Below are 27,068 nucleotides of genomic sequence, written 5' to 3'. Positions count from 1 at the left end.
ACCTATGTCATAGACCACACCCCTTTTTCGGTCGTGCGAGCGTCCTGATTTCACAAAAGAAAATGTTGGTAGGTACAGATGGAGCCCTTCTCATTCAGCTCCAGCGCTCGCCAGAATGTCCCCACTGGCGAGCGCTGGCTGAGAGGGGCTCCATCTGACTGGGCGCGTCTCACACGCACGCGTGTCCCAGTCACTTGGCGGCAGGGATCGGAAACCCTGCCCATCTCCACTTCAGGGAGACAGGCAGGGTTAAGGGAGCGGTGCGGGGACCGGCAGCGAGGCGGCGGAGAGCTCCATTGCAATGGGGCACGTGAGCGTCTCGTGTGAGAGTTACTTCTAGTGGCCGGCAGCAGATGGCGAAGACTGGCAGCTGGCGATTCCAACGCCAGCCCCAGCCTGAATGAGAGGGGCTACATATGCTATTGTATGCTACAATACGTGTCAGAGAGCAAATAACTGATCCCTTAAGCAGGGCCGAAACTAGGGTTTCCGGCGCCCGGGGCAAGGCAGTCATTTGGTGCCCCCCCCCCCCCCCCCCCCAGTGATGCTGCTGAAATTTTCGGGGGGCGTGGCCTAATTTGGGGGCGTGGCCTATAAGCGCTGCTCCCCCGCGAGGCCACGCCCCCATTTTGCCGCTATGGGGGGCATGACCCAGAGGCTCTGTGAGCCTCTAGCCATGCCCCCAGCCCCCTGGCTGCGGGAATAGACGCATGCGCACAGCGTTTATTCCCCGCTGCTTAGTTAGCAGCTGACAGGGGGGACCGGACCAAATGACGCCTTGTCCCTGACGCCGGAGACCCCCCCCCTCCCCGCACAGTCCTCTCACCGCCACGGCTGCTGCCCTTCTCCTCCTCATCCTATGCTGCTGATGGTGTAGCCGCATCTTACTTTGACTTCGTCCGTCTCCTACTAGCGCTGCGGCGGGAAGCGCTGATGACTTCAAAAAGACTTGCCGGACGCTGATTGGCTGAATTCAGCCAATCAGCGTCCGGCAAGTCTTTTCGAAGTCATCAGCGCTTCCTGCAGCCGCGCTAGTAGGAGATGGACGGAGTCAAAGTAACATGCCGCTACAGCGTCCACACACCTGTCACCGGACCTCACAGCGCCCCTCACCTCCAGCGCCCGGTGCGCGTGACCCCCCAGCCCCCCCCCTAGTTACGGCCCTGCCTTAAGCATTGTATCTTGTGTTATCCTAACTGTTAACCTGCTCAGTAAGGAGAAATACAAAGCGATCCTCTCTTCCTCCTGCAGAAATTACTGTCTGTTAAGATAAAAAGGTCTGACTCCAGCAGCCAGAGAACGCTGGGTATTGTCTGTGTTCTCATTCCTATCGCTGCTGGTGAAGAAAGGTCTCCAGTAAAGGAAGACGGATCCGATGTGACACGTCTGCCAATCACAGGCAGCTTCTCTGTACCCCCATCCAATTTATTTCCACTTGTGTTTTTTCTTTTCAGCTGGAAGATTGGCAACTCTTTGCCAATCATTGCAATTAGGTAGCTGGCATATCGCTGCGGCTCAAGAGCCCATGGGGTGTACTGTTCCGTCTTACGTCAAATTGTGCATGAAAACCAATTAACCCTTCAGGAGGAAATCTGTCTGTAACCAGTGTTTTGAAATACATTACTAAAATACACCTAGCAATTACAGTATATTCCATGTGTCACTGATAAAGGTGCAGCAACAGCCTCTGCTCCATAGGGACATTACGGCATGTGGTGACATTACCCTGGGAGTATCCGCAGCACTTGTGTTTCACAGCAACAGTTGAGATAAGAGCTATTAGTCCAGCTGTATAGTGGAAATGCTCCAGCGGTCTCTGGACCTGTGCCAGAACAAGGCTGGGCAGAGTGCAGGTGACAAAATCACCACGCAGTAAACAGTCTTAGCATCGTAGCCTCCTAGTATCACTCAGTCACTGCCGGGCAACCTCCATGTAGCAGAACCTGTGCCTCGCTCCTGAATGCCCAGCAAACAGGTGAGCTGGGTTTTATTTCAGCAACATTGGATTTGCCTAACTTTCGTACTGAAATACTTTCCATTCATGTTTCGTATCCATGGCAAATGTCCAACTGTACAGTAGACAGGCAGCATTAAGGTAAAGTCAATTAAACCTTATTTTCAAATGCAACAACTGTCATTGTTTGGGAAGTCCAAGGACGACATTAACGACACTTCAGTTGTCGGTAGTGTGGGTAGCGGCATACAAATTAGAAGCACTAATTGCTTTTCCTTGCTTTTAGCTTGCTGTTTGCATATTGATTCCCAAATCCCTCGATGGTAAGGTATGTAACTGCCAATACTGACATCATTGGCGCGTGTGAGGGAACAGTGAATCTCTTTGTGCTTTGGGTGCACTTCACATTTCTGAGAATGGTGGAGGGCAGACCGTGTAACAGGCTTTGTTAGCTATGGACTGGACGTGATGTGTATAGAGCATCTGGAGCAGATTGCGTGGGCTGGGGAATATATGGTTAGGTGGAATGAAATGAAGAAAACATCTAAATGTATCCACATACTGTTCCATTGCTGTTCATGTTCCATTCTCTATTAGCCTTTAATGCTCTCCCCAAGTAAATGGGGGAGATTTAATTAGGCATTTGTCCCAGCATGTCCTGACACATTCCCTTTGGAACTTAGGGACCGTTTCAGACCAGCAGGCACAGGTCCGAATTCAACCCCTCTTCTAATGGTCAGTAATGCGCAAGTGGAGGGCCTGGCAGGCTGATTGACAGTTGGGTGGCCTGCCTTGGCAGTCACCGAGTTTCATGGGTATGCCCACAAAATGGTGGGCATACCCATAAAAACACTGGGCAGGCCTGAGCGTGCAGGCCTTCTTTTACCTGCTTGGGGTGGGTGCATGACATCAGCACCCGCCCTGATTTCGGTTCAAACCTAGCACCCTCCGAGTGACTCCTGGGTTATGTGGCGGCAGCAAGCGGTGGGCAGAAATCCTTCAGTGGTAAAGGATTTCTCCTCTGTGCGGGCTCTAGTGAACGGATGTGTACCCGTACATATCTGTTTGCAGCCTTGCACAGGGACGTGGATGATGTGTGTGTGTGGGGCCATCGTCAACCTACTCGCTGGGCTCCGAACACACGCAGCTCAGCAAGCAGGTCTGAATCAGGCCTTTAGAACCTGGATTTTGCCTCCACTTTAAATGCACCCATCTGCATTTAACATATGGAGAAATCCAATAGATTCCACATTTTACACAGACTGGGCGAGATGTATTAAAATGAAAATGCGGTAAAACCCCCATTTTACTGCATTTTCATATTTACTAAAACCCGGCTGCACCAATATCGCCGGGCAGGGTATCGCCACCTTTGGGTTGCGATGCCCTATAGAAGCCTAACGGAATCACTTCTATCTGCAAACATCTTTATTGGCATAATGCCAGTAAAGAAATGTAAACTTCTCTCAACTAAAGCTGTTTACACACCTGACAGATGTACTGGCTTTTCCGCCAATCGGCTGACCTATGTAAGGATGGTAAGTGTATATACACTACTTCACCCGATGTGTCATGCCTGGTGTCACAACTAAATGCCTGCCCAGATGAAATATCAGTTACCGGCGGTCCCTTCAGCAAGTTAGCACCTATACACCTTACGGACAAAAGTATTTGGCCACACCTGTTAAATATTGAATTCAGGTGTTTTAATCAGACCCCTTGCCACAGGTGTATAAAACCAAGCACCAAGATATGCAGTCTTTATTTATAACATGTGTGACACAAAATGGGTCATTCTGAAGAGCTCAGTGACTTCCAGTGTGGTATACATATGATACAATGCCACCTTTGCAAGAAGATGGTTAATGACATTTCATTAACAGTCAACTGTAAGTGATTATTAGAAATTGAAAGCATTTAGGAACAACAGCCAGGGCCAGCGCCACCACTAGGCAGCCTTAGGCATTTGCCTAGGGCGCCGGCCACTGGAGGGCAGCCACTTGGGAGCAGCCCCCAGGTGAAGGTGAGCGTCTCCATCTCTGCTCCCCCCCATGGAGCGACGCAACTCCCACCGCCGCCCCCCCCCCCCCGTCCTCTACACATAATATGTGTAGAGATTTTCAATGACACTAAAGACCAGATTTATGAATCTGCTGTTCACTGCGGAGGAGAGAAAAATAGAGAAGTTTGAATTGCTTGTATCGTAATAAACAGGTGATCTTTAAATAAGACAGGACCATAGGGTATTTTGCTTCAAATAATGTCAACCCTGTTTTCACCCCGACATCTACTTTGGAGATCATTTATATTTTATTTCAAATTTACTAAGGTGTACCAGAAGAAATCATGGATACATTGGCGTAAATTTACTGAATCGTAAATGAAAAGCAAACTGTCTATCATTTCTCTATAGCAGTGATTTTCAACCTTTTTACCTTGCGGCACACTAAATAAGATTTTATAATTGCCAAGGCACACCATGAGACCCCCATAAGGTAAAACACATTGGCCCCACAGGGAAAAAAAAACCTATTGGCCCCCATATAAAAAAAAAAATCACACTGGTCCCCACAGGTAACACAAATAAAATACATTGGCTCTTTACATGAAAAGAAGAGACCAGTAAATAACAGGTGAACTGGTGGTGGCTGTAAACTGGTTTGGGCATCTATAGGTCTGGGGGCACACTTGAGAACAGCTCAAAGCACACTAGTGTGCCACGGCACAGTGGTTAAAAAACACTGCTTGAAAAACACTTCTCTATAGCATCCTAGAAAATAAAAGAATCTGTCACGTCTTTTCATTTAAGAACCTAGTAAATTTACTCTAGAACACCGAGAATTTTTATTCATACTGAACGATGCAACATTTTACCATTAGAAGAACATGTGAGCATGTCATTAAGCACTTTTCAGCACAGCTGTTTTTTTAAATGCTCCGCTAGAAACACATTGAAAGATTATGATGCACTGTTCAAAGTATTTATGGCCACATTAAAAATATATATGTACAGAGCTGCCCCAACACTTGATTATGTAGGATAAACATTGCTTTTATCATGTCTTGTTTATACCTACAGTATATCTTGTTTATAGCATCGTGTTAGAATGATGCAATTAATGTCAATATTATAATTACTCTTGATGATGAGTGCCTATTTCTGTCCAATATTCTTAAAATAAGTTGGCAAACATTTTGGCACTCAAGATTCTGCTCATTTCAGAACCTACACGATTAATCAGTGATTTAAAAAAAAAAAATAGAGAGAGAACACTGTGGAAAGCCATGGGTTAATTGCACTAATCCACCTATAGGTGGTGCTGTATCCTCATATCTCCAAGAATGACGGCTAATGGGATTCAAACACCTCCCTCTGTTTAATGGTTGGATCCAGACCTTTATAATAACCATAGACAGATAAAAAAGCAGCAGCTTTCTTTGCTGTTCGTCTGACTGCAAACTAAAGAAACATATAACATTTACAAAAAAGGGCAATGCAATTACTGTGAGGAAGCTAAGAAGCTTTGTTCTTTTCTATAACATAACAAGAATCAGTGCTATAGCAAGACAGAGGAAGGAGAACACAAATCTGATGATTAATGGGTTCTTTTCTTTAAATTCCTTTCTGCCAGTTCCAGCTGGACCACCTGTTCAACTTTTCGCTGCTACAAGAGAAGTTTGGGATCATGAACCAGACAGATGCTGTACTCCTGCTCACAAATACTAGCAACTCTATAGGCAGTATACTGGGATGCTGCACCCAGGCTTCAGTGGTAACAGACGATGGGTTTGAAGTACCCTCTATGGACGAGAGGAACCTCTTTATCATGAGAGTGGTCCAGATAGCAGTAATGTGTGTCCTGTCCCTCACCGTCATATTTGGAATCTTCTTTCTAGGATGCAATCTTCTTATCAAGTCTGAAGGGATGATAAACTTTCTGGTGAAAGAAAGGAGACCATCCAAGGAAGTTGAGGCAGTAATTGTTGGTCCATATTGATGGTACGATGGGGAGAAGAATATCTTTGATGTCTTCAGAGATGTCTGCAGCAACACATTTTGCCTTTCATTCATATGTCCCATGTGTTGAAGAAGAAGAAGAAGAAGAAGAAGAAGAAGAAGAAGAAGAAGAAGAAGAAGATATAGAACAATACATGAGGGTAGAGTTCTGTGACGAACGATGGAGAAAGGCTTTGGGAAGTTGTTCCAAACAAGCCGTTGACTGAACATATAAAGTGAGGCTAAACCTGGTACCAATGTCTACTACAGCACTTTATAGAGAATCAAGTCACCGGCTGTATCTAAGAGCAGAGTTTGTGAGAATGTAATTTACTGTTCTGCAAAGCACAGACCAATGCGTGTAACTGCCTAGAATTGCAAAGACGGGATATTTCAATACTTTGATTGTAATACTTTTTATTATTAGAGTCGTTTTTTTTTTTTTCTTTGAAAGACCAATACTTTGATATGGTATATTTGATAAGATCAAGGCATTATTTATTATCCAGTTATTTTGGGACTGCCGAGTTATTTTTTTGTTATTTTTTGTTTTTGTTTTGGAACAAAGGAAACTGTGAATGCTTGCTATATTTATAATATGACATTTTGTACAGTATACTTGAGATTACTTTAGCCCTTAACAGGCTTCTCTCAACCTTGAGTCCATGGTTCTAAAACTCTGCTGTTTGGTTTATAAAGTGCACTAATGTCAAATTTTCTTTTTGTTTCTTTATTTATTGTTTAAACAACTTTATTGTTTAAATTTGCCATTTTCTATAATTTGGCTTTAAAAACACTGCACCTAATGTTTAATGCAAAAATATAGGAGTACATTAAAATACTGTGCATTTTGTCCTTAAAAGCTAATTTAAGCCAGGGAAGTATATTTAAACAATTTACACCTAATATTAAAATGAAGGTTCGAGTTTAAATGTGATTTGTTTTTATTTATTTACTGTGCATGCTTTTATACATATATATATATATACAGTACAAATAATTGCCTTGGACCTTTACATTTGACTTCTGCTTTAACCCTTTGAGTGCCAACATCTGTGAGAGAGGTGCAAAATATCGGTAAAAAAAAATGCCAGCGTCGCTCACATTTGTTATACAAATTCAAATGAAAAATGTTGTGTGAAAAGTACCAAAAGATTATATTTCCTATATATAAGGTAAACATTACAGTTCATTGTGATGACTAAAAATGTTTGCTTGGCAATATTTACAAATTCACTTGGCACTTAAAGGGTTAACAAGTATTTCAGTGAACAGATTATTTGATGTTAATTGACATATTGTGTACCGTTTCAAAAAGAATGCACTTTATTCCACAGTTACAATCTCATTCGTGAAACTTTTATTTATTAATGCTATTACACAATTTATTTTGCAATGAGCACCATACATAGCATTTTCCAAACCTCTGATGTATTCCCTAAATAGCTAACGCTTCATCTGAACAGACGATGAGAAAAGGCTGAATTGATTATTAGAAACAGTTAACAAACACGCAGCTGCAATTTAGATATGACACAAGCTGCTGGGAGGGGCGGCTGTTGTGTTGTATATATGATATTTCTGTTAAACCCTCCCCCCCCCCCACCATAAAACCTGCCACCTTACTGTGAATGCAGTGTAAACAGAAATAAAACAAAATATTCTATAATTTAAGCATGAACAAGTCTAATTAAAATAATTGCACATGTCATCTGTCAAAATCTGTAATTCAAATGTAATAAATGTAATGAGTTGAACTAGTAAACTGTTAAACGCTGGCGGAATTCTGAATAGCTCTTTATACATAAGTACCTATTGTATTAGTCTTATGCGTTCTGACAGGTGACATAAGGAACAATGAATAGGTCTTAATGATTTGAACGTAGTTCAACAGTCAAAGTATGGTGACAGGGTGACATCAACCTGACTTATTGTACTGATGTTATAATACCATTGGGTAAAAGAAATAGGGATTTCTTTTTATACAAACTGTTCATTGCATAAAGGTATTATACTTTTACAAAATGACATTTCATAAATAAACTCGAGAAATCGATCCTGGTAAAAGTGAAGGTTCTACTGTTTTTTTTTACTGAATGGAGGAAGTGTGCAAAGCATACTGTATGTTACATATACAACTGTATGTTACATATGGCATAACTGTATGTTACATATGACATAACTGTATGTTACATATGACATAACTGTATGTTACATATGGCATAACTGTATGTTACATATGACAACTGTATGTTACATATGGCATAACTGTATGTTACATATGACAACTGTATGTTACATATGGCATAACTGTATGTTACATATGGCATAACTGTATGTTACATATGGCATAACTGTATGTTACATATGGCATAACTGCATGTTACATATGGCATAACTGTATGTTACATATGACATAACTGTATGTTACATATGACAACTGTATGTTACATATGGCATAACTGTATGTTACATATGACAACTGTATGTTACATATGGCATAACTGTATGTTACATATGGCATAACTGTATGTTACATATGGCATAACCTTTGGTGGTGTGTAGTGAATAATTAAATGCTCACTGTTGAAAGTGTTACTCGGGTTAATTACTATTATTAAGGCGCAATGCAAATATATGTTATGTAGAACCTACGAAGATCAACTAGGTGTTCCTATGACATATCTGTCAATGTATTTTAGTGTTATACTTAAGTAACTTACTTTTTGTAGTTACAGACCATGTAGATGTAAATAACATAACAAACATATATAACGTAGAATACCTTCTAAACAAAGGGGATCTTGTATAATAGCAAGTTAATGCTGCTCCTCACCTCTTTGGGGGAATTCAAGTGTTTTGCCACAAGATGACGCCCAAGGAAGCAATTCAAATGTTGGCGCCTACAGCCCGCAGCGATGACATTACTGTTACGTTGTTCCATCATTTTGATGGACTGGTAACTAGTATCACCTTCTGTGATCTTGTGAGTAATGTCTGTATAAATAATACCTTCTTATTTCATCACTGCTTACAATAGGTGTTCATACTTCAGTATTCATAGTTCAGTATTCATAGGAAATCTTGGGTATTATGAGATATAATGCATTTCCTACTATAAGTCATTATGGATTTCTGCCACCTATATAAAGCTACTTTTGCAGGATGTGCACTTATATTGTCACAGACTTGTAATGTTCACATAGAACATAGTTGGGAGCGTAACCCATAGGAACCAATCAGGGGGTTACTTTATTTTTTAAACTGCACTGTAATGCTGTGTACACGCGGTGTGATTTGCACTATCGATTTTAACAATAGGTGGTATTCAATGCTGAGGGTTTTCTATGGCCGTCAAACCCCCTTGCCGTATTCAATGTATGGCTAGAATCCTCACTGTCCTCTGATTAAAGGGCGAGGTTTGTCGCAAATGCAGCAACTCCGCTGCATTTTGTGGAGAGCCCCGCCATTTTAATGGAAAAACTTGCCGTTTCCACCTTGCCGAAGGGAACCAGTGAGGTGTAAACATCAAGTGAAGGGGAGGGAGTTGAATACTCTGACAGTGAGCTATCGGCAGTGCTCGCAGTCATTGAATACCCCTCTATATACTGTAGTCAAAATTGCATAGCCCATAGTGCAAATCCAATCCAGATTTGACCCCGATACACGGCCCCACTGCATTTCTACTACCTCAGAATGAGGGCTGCGCTGCTCAATGCGTCATGGACCCCGCTCCCCCCACTGCCCTCCCTCTCTGCTAGCCGAAGCCAGCACTCCACCAGGCCACGGATATCCAATGGATCGGCTCATGTAGACACACCATAACAGTACTGTAGTTACTAGAACAAATTGGTTATTATGGGTTACATTTGTAAACATTGCACCATTTAATCAACTAGGGTGGGATGTATTATGACTCACATTGCGGATCCAATACTTCCCTACACTTATCGGTTATTAATAATGCCAGTATATGACTAGAAATGTGATTAAAATCACAAAGGACACCTCTCTCCAGGGGTGTAACTAGAACTTTGTGGGCCCCATACCAAAAAAAATTAAAGGCCCCCCAGTCCCACCACAGTGGGTATAGCTTATGTTGCACAGAGTCCGCATCGAAGTGCCAGACAGAAGGGTAATTTTGCTGATGGGGCAGCCAACAATTTTTAGCGTGAGGAGAATGTGTGTGTGTGTGTGTATGTGTGTGTAACAAGATAAAAAGTTGAGGTTGAGAGACATACCAGCCAATCAGCTCCTAACTGTCATTTCTCAAAACACAGCCTGTAACATGACAGCTAGGTTCTGACTGGCTGGTGCGTTTTCACGTACCCCTTTATCTCTTGTTGAGGCTTAATACATCTACCCCCCAGTTTCAGATGAGAGAGGTGGTAGCCTCGGAGAGCCCTAATGTCAGCATTGGGTATTGAGGGTTCCGCGAGACCGGGGGTTACAACACTATGTCAGGGGAGAACCTACTGTATATTATCAGACGGAGGGAGGGTATGGTACAGGGGCCAGAAGAAAGGAGATAGCCTAGGGAAACCCTATGTCAGCAAAGGGTGTGAAGGGGGGGGGGGGGGGGGGGGGCAGCTAGGGGGCTACATCTGCTGCTGACTTTGGAGGGATACATTTCAGCAGATGGAGGTGGAGGACAAGCCGGGGGATACATGTAAGCAAATGGGAGCAAGGTTATGACCACTAAGCCCATGTTTGAGGTGAAGGTCATTGTGTCTTCTATATACCCTGGGTTGCTAATGGGGCATTATCCCATGTCAGTGGCTGCAGGAAGGGGGGAGCAGTGGTGCCCCACAGGGTCAGGGTATCTGATACACACCAAGTAGGGGCAGTTGCAGGGAGTGTATGTGTGCGTGTGTGTGTGTGGGGGGGGGGGGGGTGTTACCTGGTGCAGGCTGCAGAAGGAGGCAGGGTGCTTGTATGGAAAGTACATTTTGCAGGGGATGGCAGATACAGGGTGCAGGGGTGACAATTGCAGGGAGGGAATGTGCAGGGGGCTGTGGGATGAGAGCAGTGGGTTTAAAATAATGTACCTTAGAGGGGGTGAGGCAGGTATCTCAGAGACACACACACATACATACACACATACAGTCAGACATCAATACACATACTGTACACACACAAGCTTTAACACACACATAGGTGGTTATTCTGGTTGACTCTCAAGGATGCCTTGCGAGTCCCCAGACGCTGCCTGCCGCCCTTACAGCTGAGGAGTTCCCATAGGTGAATAGGTGGGCATTCCCATGGGTGAATACCCAGCCAGCTGCCCTACACCTCCTGCCCGCACTGTTGCGTGCGAGCGCCAGGCAAATAATTTGTTCGCTGTGGCCGCTTGCACACAGCAGTTGCTGTTGTGGGGGAACAAGCTGGGGACCGATTAAACCAGAACCACCCCCATAGTGCCCCGCCCCTGTCGTCCTACCTCTCTTTAATTCTGCTAGGGTCTCTGCTCGCTCTGGCTTCTCAGTTAAGAAGCGTGACTGGACGGAAGGGGGAGCTGTGGGCCCTTGAGACAGCAAGGGCCCCATAGCAGCTGCACCCTCAGTAGTTCCGCCACTGTCTCTCTCTATTAAAGCTGTTCTTTGTCATAGAAGGACTTCTGGTTTTATGACCAGGAGTCCTTCTGCGAATGTGTAGAATGACACATGCACTGCAGGGGACACTGAGAAGGATCCAATCAGATCAGAAAGAATGCGGAAAGAAACCCATAGGCTTCTACTGGGCAGCGTCATCTGAAGATGCTGTTGCCCACTGGGCCCAAGTTCCACAATTTATAGCATGCAAAAGATTGATATACATGGGAATGGGAGTTTTGGCCTCATTTTCAGGGTTAGTACAGTCCAATCTTACACTGTTAGAACTGGTTTGGCACATTGCACAATGTTAGAACAATATAAAAACTTTTTTCTTCAAAATTAGAAAGTTGTTTTTAAGAATAATCTGTGTACAGGTTGAGTATCCCTTATCTGAAATGCTTGGGACCATGAGCATTTTGGATAAGGAATTTTTCTGGATTTTGGAAAAAAAAATTATATTCTCACCTGGTCTACCGGTGGACCCCCGACAATGACAACCATGGCGGCCATCTTGTTTGTCTTCAGATGAATCCCCGGTCCGAAGGATGCATTGCACGGGTGCGCTGGTGATGTCATGGTGTGCATCCTTGGGATCTGGGATGCCTCTAAAGACAAACCCGATGGCCATCGTGGATGCCATGGACTTTGGGGGACCACCAGGGGACTCAGGGCCAGATGTACTAAGCTTCTTCACCAGGGGACTCAGGGCCAGATGTACAAATACTCCATGCTGTGTTTGAAAAATTATAGCTAGGAGCTGATTTGTTGGTGGTTTTTCACTCTCCATTTTATCACTTTTCAAGGCTTAGTACATCTTGCCCTCTCAGTGAGTATGAAAAAAGGTACTGGGGGAAAAAAAATGAAATATTCTGAAAACCTGCGGTTTTCGGAATATTTTGGTTTTCCGATATCCGGATAACGTAAACTCGACTCGACTTACAAAGAAATTTGTAAATAAAGCAGCGTTGCGGCCAGGGGCGGATTGGCCATGTAAGTCACCGGGAAGTTTCCCGGGAGGCCGGACAAAGGTGAGGCCGAAAAGAGACATGGCTCCACCCACTCGTGGGTGGAGCCATGGGCTGGGACCACTAGCATAGGACTGGCACTATGTACTTGCAGGGGCTATTTCCTCCCTCCTTCCCCTCTCCCCGAGTCTCAGCAGGAGCATGATGTCAGGTTACGGTTACACAGCCCCCCAAGGATAGCGGAGCCTGCTCCTGGCCTCCTCCTGCAGCCAGACACTGTTTGTTTAGTGTTGTTGTGGTTTAAAGGGGCGTGGCCACGGGGGTCCGCGATTAGGCCACGCCCCCCACTTTATCTGGTTAGGGACGGCTAGTCTCAGACTCTGAGTGCAGCAGCAGCCAGCCTGGTCCTTCCTATTGCTGGCTCCTGGCCTCCTGCGGTCTCTGGAGCAAAAGGTAATGCTTGTTTTGGTACTAGGAGGTCAGAAAGCGGTGTGTGTGTGTGTGTGTGATATGGTGGGAGGAAACAGGCTATGCATGTGTATTTGTGCAAGGACTGAGGGGAACCATCTGTGTGTATTGTGTAGGGATTAAGGGGGGCAGGCTATTTGTGTGTACTTGTGTAGGGACTGAGGGGAACAAGGTGTGTGTGTATGTGTGCGAAGTGACATAGCAATGAGCGCGCAGAGACCGCAATGGCTCTTCCCCCCCCCAGTGAACTGTTGCGCAGTTCCACCTTTAAGGGGATACTGCAACCACATATTTCATGAACCTGGACAGCAGCATTTTATTTTGGGGCCAACACCAAGCGAATCGTCCTGATTGGCTTTGGGTCTGTGGGGGTAGGTGGCTCACTGTTGCTCTGGGAGATTTGTTTCCTAGCTCCAGCACCCCTTTGGTGCTTGTCACCTTCAAGGTCAGCCTGCACCTTCTCTCTGCCACTCAGATTGCCCAGTTCCATCAGTAACAGACAGCAGCTTTAGCAACTCATTACTGACCTCTCCCAGGCTAGGACCAGCGGCATCAAAACCTGCACCACACTCCCTCCATCAGTGTCCGCTCCCCCCAGCTGGCCGCGTCCGCAGCTGGGCACCATCCACTGAATGGTGGCAGCGCACACAGCAAATTACGGCTTTAATATCCCCGTAGTTGAACTCAGCTTCTCCTCCTTAGAGTGCATTACAGGGCATTACTGTGTCTGGCATAATGTATTCAAGGGCATTATGATGTGTCGCATAATGTATCACAGGCATTATGATGTGTCGCATAATGTATCACGGGCATTACAATGTGTGACATAATGTGACAGGGGCATCAACTTAGCAAGGGCCTGCTCTGATCCCTCCTCGGGCACCACCTCCTCTGATGCGTCTGCAGCCAGGTGAGGTGACCAGTCTCCACGGCTTCTCTGAAGGCCGTAGACGCCGATGGTGTGGTCACACACTCAGCTGCTACCCTGTCATTCGCCCGTGCGTGCCCCTGTTATTTCCAGCATTTTACTGTAGTGTAAAGAAAGGTCCCGCAGCATCGTTAGTTATACTGCGGGCTGTAAATAAGCAGGAGCTTTGCAGCTGTAGCAGACACTCCCCCGCTTTCTCTATTGCCGGGACTCGATTGATGTCACTGACTGCCCCGGCTTCCAGGAACAGCAGCGGGAGAAGGTCTGCGGCTGCCGGTACCTACTATGGAAGAGATGGCAGGGGCGTACAGCTGTCCTGCTGTTGCCGTGGCTGTATCAGAGGTCAGCGGCTATTTCAAATGTCCCGCTGGCTCGCGAGCCGATTGAAATTGGCGGCAACCTATCAGGCAGTGGTGGCTCCTAAATTGGCTGATGGACTGTGTGCTCGCAAGCCGGCGCGACATTTGAAATAGCCCCTGACCTGAGCCGCTGGGTTGCCCACCGCTCCCATTAAACCACTCTGTCCAGCTGTAATGGGGACAGCAAGTGCACTGCTCTGCCCAGGGTGCACTCGCTGAAAGGATGTAATCCCCCATGGCAACCAGCATTTAACTACCCCTGGCATAAAGCATGTATTCCCCATCCCCAGTGGCAATGAGCATTTCACCGCCCCTGGCAACAAGCATGTAATAGCCTGTAGCAACGAGCATTTAACTCCGCCTGACATCAAGTCATTCTTTGAGGCAAAGAGCATGTACCTCCTGACAACCAGCATGTAGGTAAGCACCAATTATGTGGCATAATATGCAATATGAATTCCGGTGTGTGGTGTAATGGGCATTACGGCATGTGGTAATTGCAATAGGCATTATAGCGTGTGGCATAATTATGGGGCATTACCATGTGTGGTCTAATGTGTAATGGGCACTATGGTGTCAGAGTGTGGCATGTGAGAGTGTGAGCGACCTACCTATGGGTAAGTATAGTAAGATAGGTAAGTATCAGTATGAAAGGGCTTTGGATGTATTAAAGTTGTATTTTTCATGTGTCAGTGTGTGTGTTTATTTTACTATTTTTAATACTGTAGAACTACAAGTGCCAGCGGGCCCTTTAATGCCCCGCATGCTCGGACTTGTGGTTCTCCAAGTCCCAGCATGCGGGGGAAACTTGCTGGGACTCATAGTTCCACAGTATCAAACAATAGTTTATTCTATTTTTCAGCCCGGTGACCACAGCCCAGGGTCACCGGGGACAGCAGCAGTCTTCAGCTTGGTCTGGTAAGTCCTGGAGGGGGGGGACCCCTTTATTGGGGGAGTCCCAACTCCCCCAGGACCCCTGGCCAGGCTGACTGGTCGGTAGGGTTAATGCTTTGGCCGGGGGGACTTGTATAAAAAGTCTCCCCCCGGCTGTGGCATTACCCTGCTGGCTGGTTGGGCCTGGGGCTGGTTCTTAAAATATGGGGGGACCCCTAGTATTTTGGGATTGGAGCCTGGGGCCAATTGTAAAAAATCGGGGAACCCCTAGTTGCCGGGTTTCCTGATTTTTTATTACCAGCCCCAGCTCTTTCAGCCTGGTGCTGGTTACGGCTGTGGGGGGGGGGGGACCCCACGCCGTTTGTTTTTTTTAAATTTATTTATTTTTCTATTATTATTTTTTTACACACTGCAGCCTGCACGGATCTGACTGATCTGTGCAGGCTGCCTATTCGAATTCGTATTAGCGGCCGTATATACGGACGCTAATATGATTGGATACGCCATTGGAGGATTACAAAGCAGTCGTATTTGACTGCTTTGTAAATTATCCTCCGGAACACAAATTTGCATACGGCTGAAACAGTCGTATTCATTCGTATTAAGAAAGCGAAATTTCATATTCATATTCTTAGTAAATTTCCCCCTATGTATGTGTGTGTATATGCGTGCATGTATGTATAGATAGATAGATAGATAGATAGATAGATAGATAGATAGATAGATAGATAGATAGATAAATATATACATACATACCATTATGGAGCATTTATGGTCTAGGTCCTTGCTATAGTGGTATATCCACTTCTTAATTATTCACTTTTTATTTTATGTATTTTTATACCATGTTCATGTTATTGATGTAATTCATCAGCATTTATAACTATTGCTAAAATAAATATATTGTGTTTCCCTTTCATCAAACCAAGTGCCACTTCTTTGTTTGTTATTTCCTTGGGTTGTGTAGGACTGACAATCCTACTTTTAAGTGGCTGCTATTGACAAAGTACCCCTGGCAGCGCTTGCTTACGTTACCTTGGTAACACCCCCTTCTATACAAACATACATACAAACACACACACACACACACAGAGGTGAGCCAGCCACGGTACACGTCGTACTGTTCTAAACAAATTTAATGAAGTCCATCATGGCTTCAATCCAGTGCGAATAACGAAACAAAAGACTGGGCTGTACCAGCAATGTTTCAGCACTTTATTGTGCTTTTGTCAAGCATAATACATGAAAAGTGTACAGGCCAACCTACTGTATATATGCAGATTGTTTAAGTGCAGCAGGGACAGCAACTACAGGTGTCAGCTGTCCCTTGACAAGGGCTGGGCTGTCAGCGACTTGCGTACATGTGCAAGGGTCTTGGGCGCACCTCATGTGGCATTATGTGTGTAAGCAGCACCACAAGTGGCATTGTGTGTGTAAGCGGCCCTGCAGGAGGCATTATGCGTGTAAGCATAACCTCACAGGGCATTATGCGTGTTAGCAGCACTAAAATTCCATGGGGGGGAGCAATATGTATAATTACGCTACTGAGGGAACGCTGGTCCCACCAGGAGAAGATGCATCTTTTGCCATGGAACCCCTGGCATAATATGTAATGGGCATTAAAGTGTGTGGTATACCATGTACTTGCCATTATGGTGTTTGGTATAATGTGTAATGGGCATTACAGTGTGTGATATTACATGTAATGGACATTAAGGTGTATGGCAGTGGTTTCCAAACTGTGTGCCGTGGCTCCCTGGGGTGCCTCGGGACACTTGCAGGGGTGCCACGAGTTGGTGGTCCAGGACCAATTCAAATTATTTATGATCAATTATTTATGGCTAAAACCAGTGCTGGTGGCTGCCAATCATAAAATATGTGTACAATCAGAAGCAAATCATGCCTTTTACCACATAACTGAACCTAAGAAGCACATATAAACACAATCTACTTAATTTTATATATATATTTGGGGGCCTAGGGGTGCCGTGGATAAATTCTGCTACTCTAGGGTGCCGTGATTCGAAAAAGATTGGGAACCCCTGGTGTATGGTATAATGTGTAATTGGCATTACGGTGTGTGTTGTAATGGGCATTACGGTGTGTGGCACAATTTGTAATGGCAATTACGGTTTGTGGTATAATGTGTAATGGGCATTACGTTGTGTGGCATAATATGTAATGGGCATTACCCTGGCATAATGTGTATTGGGCACGCCTTTTTCCAGGCTAGGATACATCCCTTGTAATTAGGCTCCACCCATTGTTGATTTGGTGCCGCCCACATGAGGCCACTTCCAGATATTTTCCACGGCCACTTTTAGTCCCCAATCCGCCCCTGGTTGCGGCAAACAACACTGAATTTATTCAGTTATTTAATATTAGTTACATGATCTAAAGCTGTAAATAAACACCGTCACTCAGTCTGTTAACCTGGATCATATAAAGTGCAAGTCAAACAATGCAATAACCCAAAATGCCTGAGATAAATCAAACCACATAAACACAGAAACACAAGTCAGGGACCGGGTCAGTGCTGCTCACATCCTGAGCCAGGGATTTGCTTCGTCATTCCGAGTGACTTGAGAATTATTGCCTAGTAACTGTGCTCTGCACACTGATAATACTCAGCCGCCACAAGGAATTCAATCAGAATCACAAATCAAGTGAATATTGGGATGGATATTGTGTTTCTGCAAGAAGGGCAAGTCTAAGGCATTACAATTTTCACTCGAGAATAGGAAATTAAATGTCAGAGACAATGTACCTCTTGTGGAAGGGAGCATGTAGAATACATCCTGTAACCACAGGCCATTATTCATCTGTCCTGACCTGCACGCAGCCACACTGAAAGCAGCTCTGATTACATTCTCATGTCCCCTTGTTACTACTAAAAGCATTAATAGCCTGTGTTATTTGTCTGAATTATGTCTCAGGCTCAGTCAAATGACATAAGAATTGCTGTTCTGTAGGGATCGGTGACATTCTCACCCTGTACAAGACACTAGTAACATGCAGTAATGAAGTATCTCTCTGGCCACTGACCTTCTAAACAGCTCATAAATGAGATTTGGAGCTATGTTCCCTGTACTTCCATTATCAACTGTCAAGGAAAATCTCAGCGTGGCCCAACCTAGATTAGTTTATGCGAATAAGCTACGGAGAAGAAGAATGGCTTATCCTATTTTGTGCAATTGAGGCTGTTTGTGCAGGTAAGCTCGGGAAAGTGGGACCCAAGGTGGTGGCATCGCCAAGAGAGTGTAAGGGGGGTATTCAATGCGAGGGTCACGGCGGTCGAGCTTGCTCGACCGCCGTGACCCAGTCCCGTTCTCGGTCAGCTCGACCGAGAACATGCAGGAGGCATTCAATGTCCCGCCTGATGGGGAGTGAAACGGGGGAGTGGCCGCGATTTGTGGCCGGGAAGAGGCGAGCTGCAGCCGGCAGCTCGTCACTTCCCGGCCGTTCTCGGCAGAACGAGCCTGACAGCTTGTGATGTCGGGCTCGTTCTGCCGAGATACCCTGCTCAATGCTGTTGGGGAAGACAGCATTGAATAGGGCCTGGCGGGCATCTCCCCTACAGGAGATGCTCGCCAGCGATTGAATAAGTGTGCCCCATCTGGTGACATAAGTCTACTGTATAGGAAAGGTGGGGTATTCTGATGGTGCCCATACATAGGGGGTGATTCTCTAACACAGAAATGCTGTAAAAACCCCGTTATCTGGGTTTTTACCGCATTTCTGTATGCTCTATTGCTCCTCCGCAATGGCAGGGCTGCGGGGGGGAATCGCCAGCAAAAGTTGGCGATTCCCTGCAAAAGCCTATGGGCTTCTTAGCACAGCACTGTGTGAGGGATCAGTCACGGATCCCTCCCAGCATGCCCTGCGGCCGGCGCCGTGCTCAGCACATGCGCAGATGGACTCCCGGGTCACAGATCCAGAAGTCCAACGCATCGCAAAGGACAGCTCTTATCGCAAGAGCTGTCCCTTGCGTTAATGACCGCATATGTTAGAGAATATACGGTCATTAAGAATGCGGCGACCGGCGATACAGGGCTGGGGATGTTAGAACATCCCGACCATATTGCTTACCATCCTTCAATTTCGAACACACCTGTGTGATAAATTATAGGATTGTATGTACCTCGAATGGGTCAAGCGACGCAATGAACGGGCCCGATGGTCGAATGTCGCGTTGATAGATATTCTGTGCTGCACATAATATCTACCGAATTACATGAGCGATCGTAAGTTGTTTTAAATGTGGTCTGTGAAAGAAGCGCTGGCGGCAAATTAGGGGAGCAGGCAGCAGGAGCGCTGATGGCAGGCATTGGTGTAGAACAGCGCTGTACAGGAGGAATGGCGTTCCGCGGTGGTCAGTGGTGGGTGGCAGAATTTGAGAAAACATTTTAAAAGACTGGACGTCCCTCTGATTACTTTTCTTGTATCCTATACCTTCAATAGAACCAGGGCTGGTGATACCATTAGATAAAACTAGGCAATTGCCTAGAGTGCCATTAAAACATAGAACCATAGAATTATCATAAAGAATGACTGCTTTTCATTTATTTTATTTTTAGTTCCGTCATGTTCAGTCGGCTACATTTAGATTTTCTGTCAAATGTTTGCTTTTCACTTTTAAATCATTTAAAATGTAATAACATATCCCTGAAAATTGCTAATTCTGATTTCAACCCGTAGACACTGTACTTGCCAAAAATAATTATACCTTTCTGCGCAATACCTAAAAATGGAATCAAGTAAGCAAGGCGTGAATGACTGCAATTAATCTCTATTGCATGAATTTAAATGATCATCTTATGCTAAATTTATATGAATCATTGTGACATGCACAACGCATAGCTAATGTGTCACATCGGTAAATATAGTTTTGCAATTTATTTATGGGGGTTGGGAAGTATGTTTTTATATTTCTGATTATATATTAATATCTAATTATAAAATATCAAATGAAAATATTTTATGTCGTTTATTGTAAGGTATAAATTTACTAAAACTTCTAAAAATGAAAAGAGGTTATGTTGCCCATAGCAACCAATCAGATTATGTGTTCTGCTTCTCTGTTGCGTCTTAGAAAATGATAGACTCTTATTGGTTGCTATGGGCAACATCACCTCTTCATTTTCAGAAGCTTTAGTAAATGTACCCCGAACTCCCATAAAAAAAATACTATCTAACTGGTTGCTATGGGTTACTATACTGTGTTGCTGAGCACCATTATTATAATTGTACTCCATAAGCTATAATGCAGCTCTTGGATGACTGTTCTTAATTAGTTGATTGTTCTCCTTACCCCATATTTTCTCGTTATGTGACTGAATTTACTGTGGCTTTTGGATCAGATGGGTAGTACATTCTGGAAACTGTGGAGAGTGGGAACAAGGGGGAATGTAGGGCAAAGGGGGAATGTAGGGCAAATCGAATCTTACAAAGTGCATATTCAATAGCTATAATATAGACACAAGATGGAACAGATTCTCTAAGCTTCAAAAGTGATAAAATGGAGAGTGATAAGCAGCCAGCCAATCAGCTCCTGTCTGACATTTTTTCAAACACAGTCTGTGACATGGCCAGGGCCGGCGCCACCACTAGGCAAATCTAGGCATTTGCCTAGGGCGCCAGCCACTGGAGGGCGGCATTTTGTGCCGCCCGGGTACATGTCCTGCTGCGGCGCTGTGTATTTAAATCTGGCGGCGGAGGCAGCGGGGGTCCCTGCAGTCCATTAGAAATCACGAGCGCTATCCGCCGGGCTATGCGGAAGCGACTCTCGTGTGAAAACACTGGCAGCACGGCGCACGCTGATCTCAGCCAATCAGCGTGCTGCCAGTGTTTTCACACTAGAAGCGCTTCTGCATAGCCCGGCGGATAGCGCTCGTGATTTCTAATGGACTGCAGGGACACCCGCTGCCTCCGCCGCCAGATTTAAATACACAGCGCCGCAGCAGGACAGGTACCCCCCCCCCCCCCCCCCGCACCGGGGCGCCCCCACCCCGACTCGCCTGGGGCGCTCCGGTGCCTTGCACCGGCCCTGGACATGGCAGGTAGGAGCTGATTGGCTGGCTGTTTATCACCCATTTTATCACTTTTGAAGCTTAGAGAATCTGGCCCGATATCTTTACCTCAAACCACACACCCAAGTCCAGGCAAACTCCTCCCCCGTTACATCCAAGCTTCACTATGAACCAACTATGCTGCATCTGATTCACCAAAACGTCTCCCCGATATTTAAGAACGTATGATGTTGTTAGATGTCAGTGCTGTACAATGCAGATCAGATCACACAGCATTCACTTAATGAGACCTATTGGTTTAACAGGATACAGCAGGGGAGGGCAACGTATGGCCCGCAAAACCATTCTGCCTGCCCCTACTGTCATCACTTCTCTCTTCTCTGCTCCTCTGGCTGCAGGTGGAACAGATGCCACAGCGCTGCCCGGCAATGTGGCTACTTCTGACAGCCCACTCACATACCTCCCAACTGTCCCGCTAAACGTGGGAACGTCCCGATTTTTGGGGACGTTCCCGCGTCCCTCCCGCGGCCGGCAGTGTCCCGCTGCGGGGGGCAGTTGGGAGTCCCCCCCAATCTCACAGAATAGACGCTGTGCGCACAGCGTCTATTCGCGGCCGAAAACGAGGGCCTAATTTGCATAAGCCACACCCTCATTTGCATACATCACGCCCCCTTTACGGGGAGTGTCCCTATTCTAAACTTCAGAAAGTTGGGAGGTATGCACTCAGAGCTGCGCCACCTCTGTACATAGAGTGTCGCATAGCTTCTAGTAAGTGTAGCCTAGTAGCCAGGCAGCACTACCCCTGCAGCGTTCGCTCTAGTTCTTCTCCTCGCTTCCAGACCTCTCCTGCAGGAGTAGCAGCCTGCCCACTCGCCTGGTGGGAGGTGAGAGCACCTGGGTCCCGGGTTACCCATTTACACTGCGCAGCGAGCCGGGTTGAAATGCCGGGTCTCATGACCTAGGTAATTTCGAATGGGAGTGTTTGCATCACCTGCAACCCGGGTTTTTGCACGCTCCTGTGCATAAACCAGGGTTATTTAGGCTGGTGTAAAAGGGGTATTAGAAATGGGGCTTAAATCGCCCCATTAATCTCTTGGCACATGCTACATTTGCACATGCAGTGAAACCAGGCCCGGATTTGTGCCTAGGCCCGTGAGGCACGGGCCTCAGGGCGGCACCAATCAAGGGCGGCACAGCGGGCTGCCATTCTTTTAAATAGCAGCATGGCAGAGCGGGTGGGAAGCGGCAAGTTACAAGCGGCACCGCCGCTGACATGATTCATCATATGTCAGCAGCAGCGTCGCTCGTTACCCGCCGCTACCCTCCCGCTCTGCCATGCACACACACACAATGACAAAGGCACTGTTTCAGAGGAGCGGAGGAGTGATGTGCGGTCAGGTAAAGTACAGCACATCTCCTCCCCTCCGTGAATGCAGTGGCACAATGGACGTTCAGCAGCTGCCTGTTTGACTGGCAGGTGCAACGTGCCTCTAATAGCGGGGGACAGCGCTAGCAGTTACTCTTGTGTTTCAGCCCCCACCTCCTCTCGTGTTTCTGTCAGGGTCTGTCAGGGTCTTTCAAAGGTAATGCCCCCAGTCCCAGCCAGCGGTGTTTTGGGGGCGGAGCTATTGGCTCACACATCCCTGTGCAGGAAGTGCTGCCTGTGCTCCACAGACAGTCCACACAGTTAAAACAGGGTCAGCCATGGCACAAATTAACTGCTCCTCACCCGACCAAACTACAAGCTAGGTCTAGGTAAAGGGATGTAGATAAAAAAATAATAATAATAATCTGTTTAGGCACTTACTGTGTAATTATGTGTGTGTGTGTGTGTGTGTGTGTGTGTGTGTATATATATATATATGCAGTCTGCGGTCCTGACACTCCTGGGGTGGCTTAATCTTTTCCTAATTGCCTAAGGTCCTGTGCCCCATCTCTCTCCCTCATGTGCCAGGTCCTGTGACCTTCCACTCCTCTCTCCTCATGTCCCCATTCCTGTGTCCCTCCTCTCCCACCCCCCATGTGTCTAGGCCATGTGTTCCCCCTACCCTGTTTCCCCCCTTGTGTGCCTTTGCCCTGTGTCACCCCCTCCCCTAAGTATTATGTCCCTTCTCTCCCTCTCTACCCCCTATGTGCAAAGGTCCTGTGTCACACATTATGTTCTGTGACCCCCTCTTGTTCCCATTTCCTGTGTCCCTTTTTTCCCTCCCGTCCCCATGTTGTCCCTCCCCCCACAAGTTGTGTTACAGCTTAACTGGGCATATGTAGGGGGGGAGGGGGCGGCCAAAAATGTTGTGCCTAGGGGCGGCCTGACCCCTAAATTCGCCCCTGAGTGAAACACGGTTATGTCCATCTGCACCAATTGCAGCCTTAGGATGGATCAAGTCCTGAACACGAGAGTTGAGGGAGAGAAAGCACAACGTGCATTACCTTCTTAGCACCAGATCTATCTAGAAAAACTGTACTTATACATTGCTATATTTTATATCGTGAAATGTCCAATGAAATACTTATTTGCTCCACAACACCAAATCATATAAATATAAATGAAAATTATAATTTTTATAATAAAACATTTTAATAATATCACCATTCTAATATTCTAAATACTGTATGATGAGCATTCTGTAAATGATTCCTTTACAACTCTTCTCTGTTATCTCATCATATGCCTGAGAAGATATCCGTGCATTATACCAGTCCACTGTGCTGTGTGTTCATTAATGGATTCATTTTCTTTGATTGATTACGAAACCACTAACAATTATCTAGCAGGATAATGACAGTGCATCTGTCTTCCGTAGTCATCAAACCGCCATTGATTAAGTCCTGGTGCCTCAGGAACATCGTCATATAAAAATCTTTCTCGTTCCTAACAAGTTACTCCAATCTGACAGATTTAACGGTCTCACTAGCTTGCACATTTTGTTTATGCTCTACAATGACTTTAAAAACAAATTAAGCGCAGATGAGCTTGAATTGTAAAGGAAAAGATGAAACAGCTTTTTTTAAATACATTTCATCAAAGTAAACATGTTCTTCTTTAGAACAAGAGTTGGAGGACTGTTGAATATTGCAGCGATGAAACCACAAAGTTCTAAAGTGAGGCTACACCGTTAATTAATTAATTAATGAGGGAAGGGGGAGAACTGACCGGTGCCGTCAGCGGGAAGAGGGTGGCTTTACATAGCGCATAGCGCAGGGCTATGCAAAGCCGTCCTTAAAGCCGCTCACCTGCTGGTATTACCAGCAGATGAACAGCTTTCCTGGCGATGATGTGTGAGCGCGCAGCAACACTCACTGCTCGTCGCCAGGCCTTACACACTGGGCGGCTTTGAGCTGAAAGCTGCTCAAACCTGCTGTTTTGACCGGCTTTCAGCTCAAAGTCGTCCAGTGTGTATCGGCCTTCAATATTAATGTGAAAGTGAAACACTGGTGTAAGAGGGGGAGATACTTATGTATTCACCCCCTCTTACACCAGTGTTTTCACTTTCAGAATATATATAGGGTACATAAAGCAGTTCTATAATACTCATCTAACCTTACCGCATGCAGCATTTTGGTAACTCCCCGGAGTTACAGAACATCAGAGTTCATCATTCCTTTAAGAGTTTAGCATGCCACCGTTTTTTTGGTCGGAAAATTGTGGTTCCCTGAATCCTCCAAGTCTCATTGGTGTTACTGAAAGCAGCAAAAGTAATTTTACATCAGAGAGTAATAAGTGGTATCAATGTGCAGCTATTAGAGCCCAGAACACGGGGATTGACAATTGTTTCTAAAGTATTAATCTAGAAATAATATGAATTGAGCATGGGCATGGACGCAGTTGGGTTTCTGTCTCTACAGATATAACATTTGCGGGTCAATAGCTATCATAGGAACATGCATCAGGTTGAAATGTAGCACGTTGACATTCATCATATGTACACATATACTATGTCAACATTACAGAAAGTTGATGCCGCATTTCTGGTGTCCCAGTGGTCACTTATCTAATCGCAACGGCCCATGAACTGTGTTTGAAAATGACAGTTAGGAGTTGATTGGCTGGTGGGTTATCTCCTTCCTCTTTATCTCAATTTTATCTTTTCTCCAGGCTTAACACATCTGACGCAGTGGGGCAGATGTATTAAGCTTTAACAAGAGATAAATCCAAGGGTGATAAGGAGAGATAAACGTCCAACCAATCACCTGCTAACTGCCATGTTACAGCCTGTGTTTGAAAAAAGTCAGTAAGGAGCTGATTGGCTGGACGTTTATCTCTCCTTATCACCCTTGCATTTATCTCTTGTTAAGGCTTAATACATCTGCCCCATTGAGAGATAAATATTTTTTAACCACAATATATGTGGGTTAAGGATATAGAGTTTGTGTGAATGGGCAGCCTTGGCATGGTACTGTACGTGTAAAACCATTTAAAATCCTTCACTCAGAATCCTTACTTACATGCCACAGGTTTTGTGAGGACACACTACACATATACGGTAAACTCTAATGTGTTATTCCGTATAAAAACTTTTTTGTTTGTACCCAGCATTTCTATACTGCATGTAGGAGCTTACTGTAGGCTTACTGTGGTATATATAAAAAACTTTTTGTGGGACCGTGGCTTTTTTGTCATGATTCTGCATCCTGCCTGGGGCCTATAGTGCCCTCGGTGTGTGAGGGGCAGTAGGGAGTCCTCACCTGCCCGGCGCTGCAGAGCGGGAAATATACACTGTGCGCATGCATACAGTGTCTATTCAGAGAGGGAACAGCTTACACAGTGCTGGCCATCCCCCCCCCGGTAGTGATGGAAAATGAGGGTATGGCCTGTGGGCTAGGGGGCGTTCCGATTTCTAAAATGAAAATGTTGGGAGGTATGGGTTACCCAAAGCTAGGAAAAGCAATTTTGGGGAGGGTGAAACTAGAACAATGAGTTTTAATAGAAGCAAAAACACTTGTGAAGTGACTGTTCTAGTTTAAAGGTTGCTGGGCAGTGTAAACGGGACCCTTTTACACTGCCCAGCATCCTGCAAATCTGATTAGTTGCCAACAGCAACATCCCATCTTCAATAGAACGCCCATCTTAGTAAATAAACCACATTGTGCTCATTTTGAGATCATTTTGGGTCATGGCGGTACCGATGGGGATATTATTGCTTAGGTATGAATCACAATATTTGTGTTGGGTCCTGTGAATGTGATGCTCTTGGACATAATTCTTCATTAAGCAGAAACGTATTTCCTTTTCTACGTGTACTTGCACTGAGGCATTTTTCATTACCCATTGTAGTTACAAGATTTCTGTACATTTCCTGTGAAAGCGAAGACAAGCGACAGGGTCATTGTCATAACAATGTCAGAACAACTGACAAGATTATTAAAAAAACCAAAAACATACAAGACTCGTAATTTTAAGGGAAAGATTTCCACACGTTCAAGGACTCGGATAATGTTTTGTGAGACACAGAGAGCATGAAAGCATTTTCCCTTGAGCTCTGTAATATTTAGCATTCTATGTAGAATTCCATACCTCATTATGGGGTTTATTCTAGTTCTTTCTTTCTGACAAAATCCTTCTTAGATGGACAAAACCATGTGCACTGCAGGGGGGCAGATGTAACATGTGCAGAGAGAATTAGATTTGGGTGAGTTTTTTTGTTTCTGTGCAGGGAAAATACTGACTGCATGATTTTACACTGCAATATAGATCTCACTTTGAAGTAAAACCCCACCCAAATCTAATTCTCTCTGCACAAGTTACATCTGCCCCACCCGCAGTGCACATGGTTTTGTCCATCTAAGAAGGATTTTGTCAGAAAGAATGAACTAGAATAACCCCCTATATGAAATATGACAAAAAACAGTAACAACACGCATAACAGCAATAAGATAATA

The 27,068-nt window shown here is 45.3% G+C and overlaps 1 protein-coding gene across 1 annotated transcript; it reads left to right on the top strand.

Annotated features, from left to right (window-relative positions):
- The first annotated feature begins 1,834 nt into the window (after positions 1-1,834).
- RPRM (reprimo, TP53 dependent G2 arrest mediator homolog) lies at positions 1,835-8,023 on the top strand. Its single transcript, XM_083154065.1, has 2 exons — positions 1,835-1,975; positions 5,587-8,023. Exons 1-2 carry the CDS (start codon positions 1,961-1,963, stop codon positions 5,950-5,952), a joined length of 381 nt encoding a protein of 126 aa, XP_083010191.1. The 5' UTR covers positions 1,835-1,960; the 3' UTR covers positions 5,953-8,023.
- The last annotated feature ends 19,045 nt before the right edge of the window (positions 8,024-27,068 follow it).

Source organism: Crinia signifera, chromosome 7 (assembly GCF_055691185.1).
Source record: "Crinia signifera chromosome 7, ASM5569118v1, whole genome shotgun sequence".
NCBI lineage: Eukaryota > Metazoa > Chordata > Amphibia > Anura > Myobatrachidae > Crinia > Crinia signifera.
The sequence above is the reverse complement of the archived record's forward strand: the minus strand, read 5'-3'. Positions and strand labels throughout refer to the sequence as shown.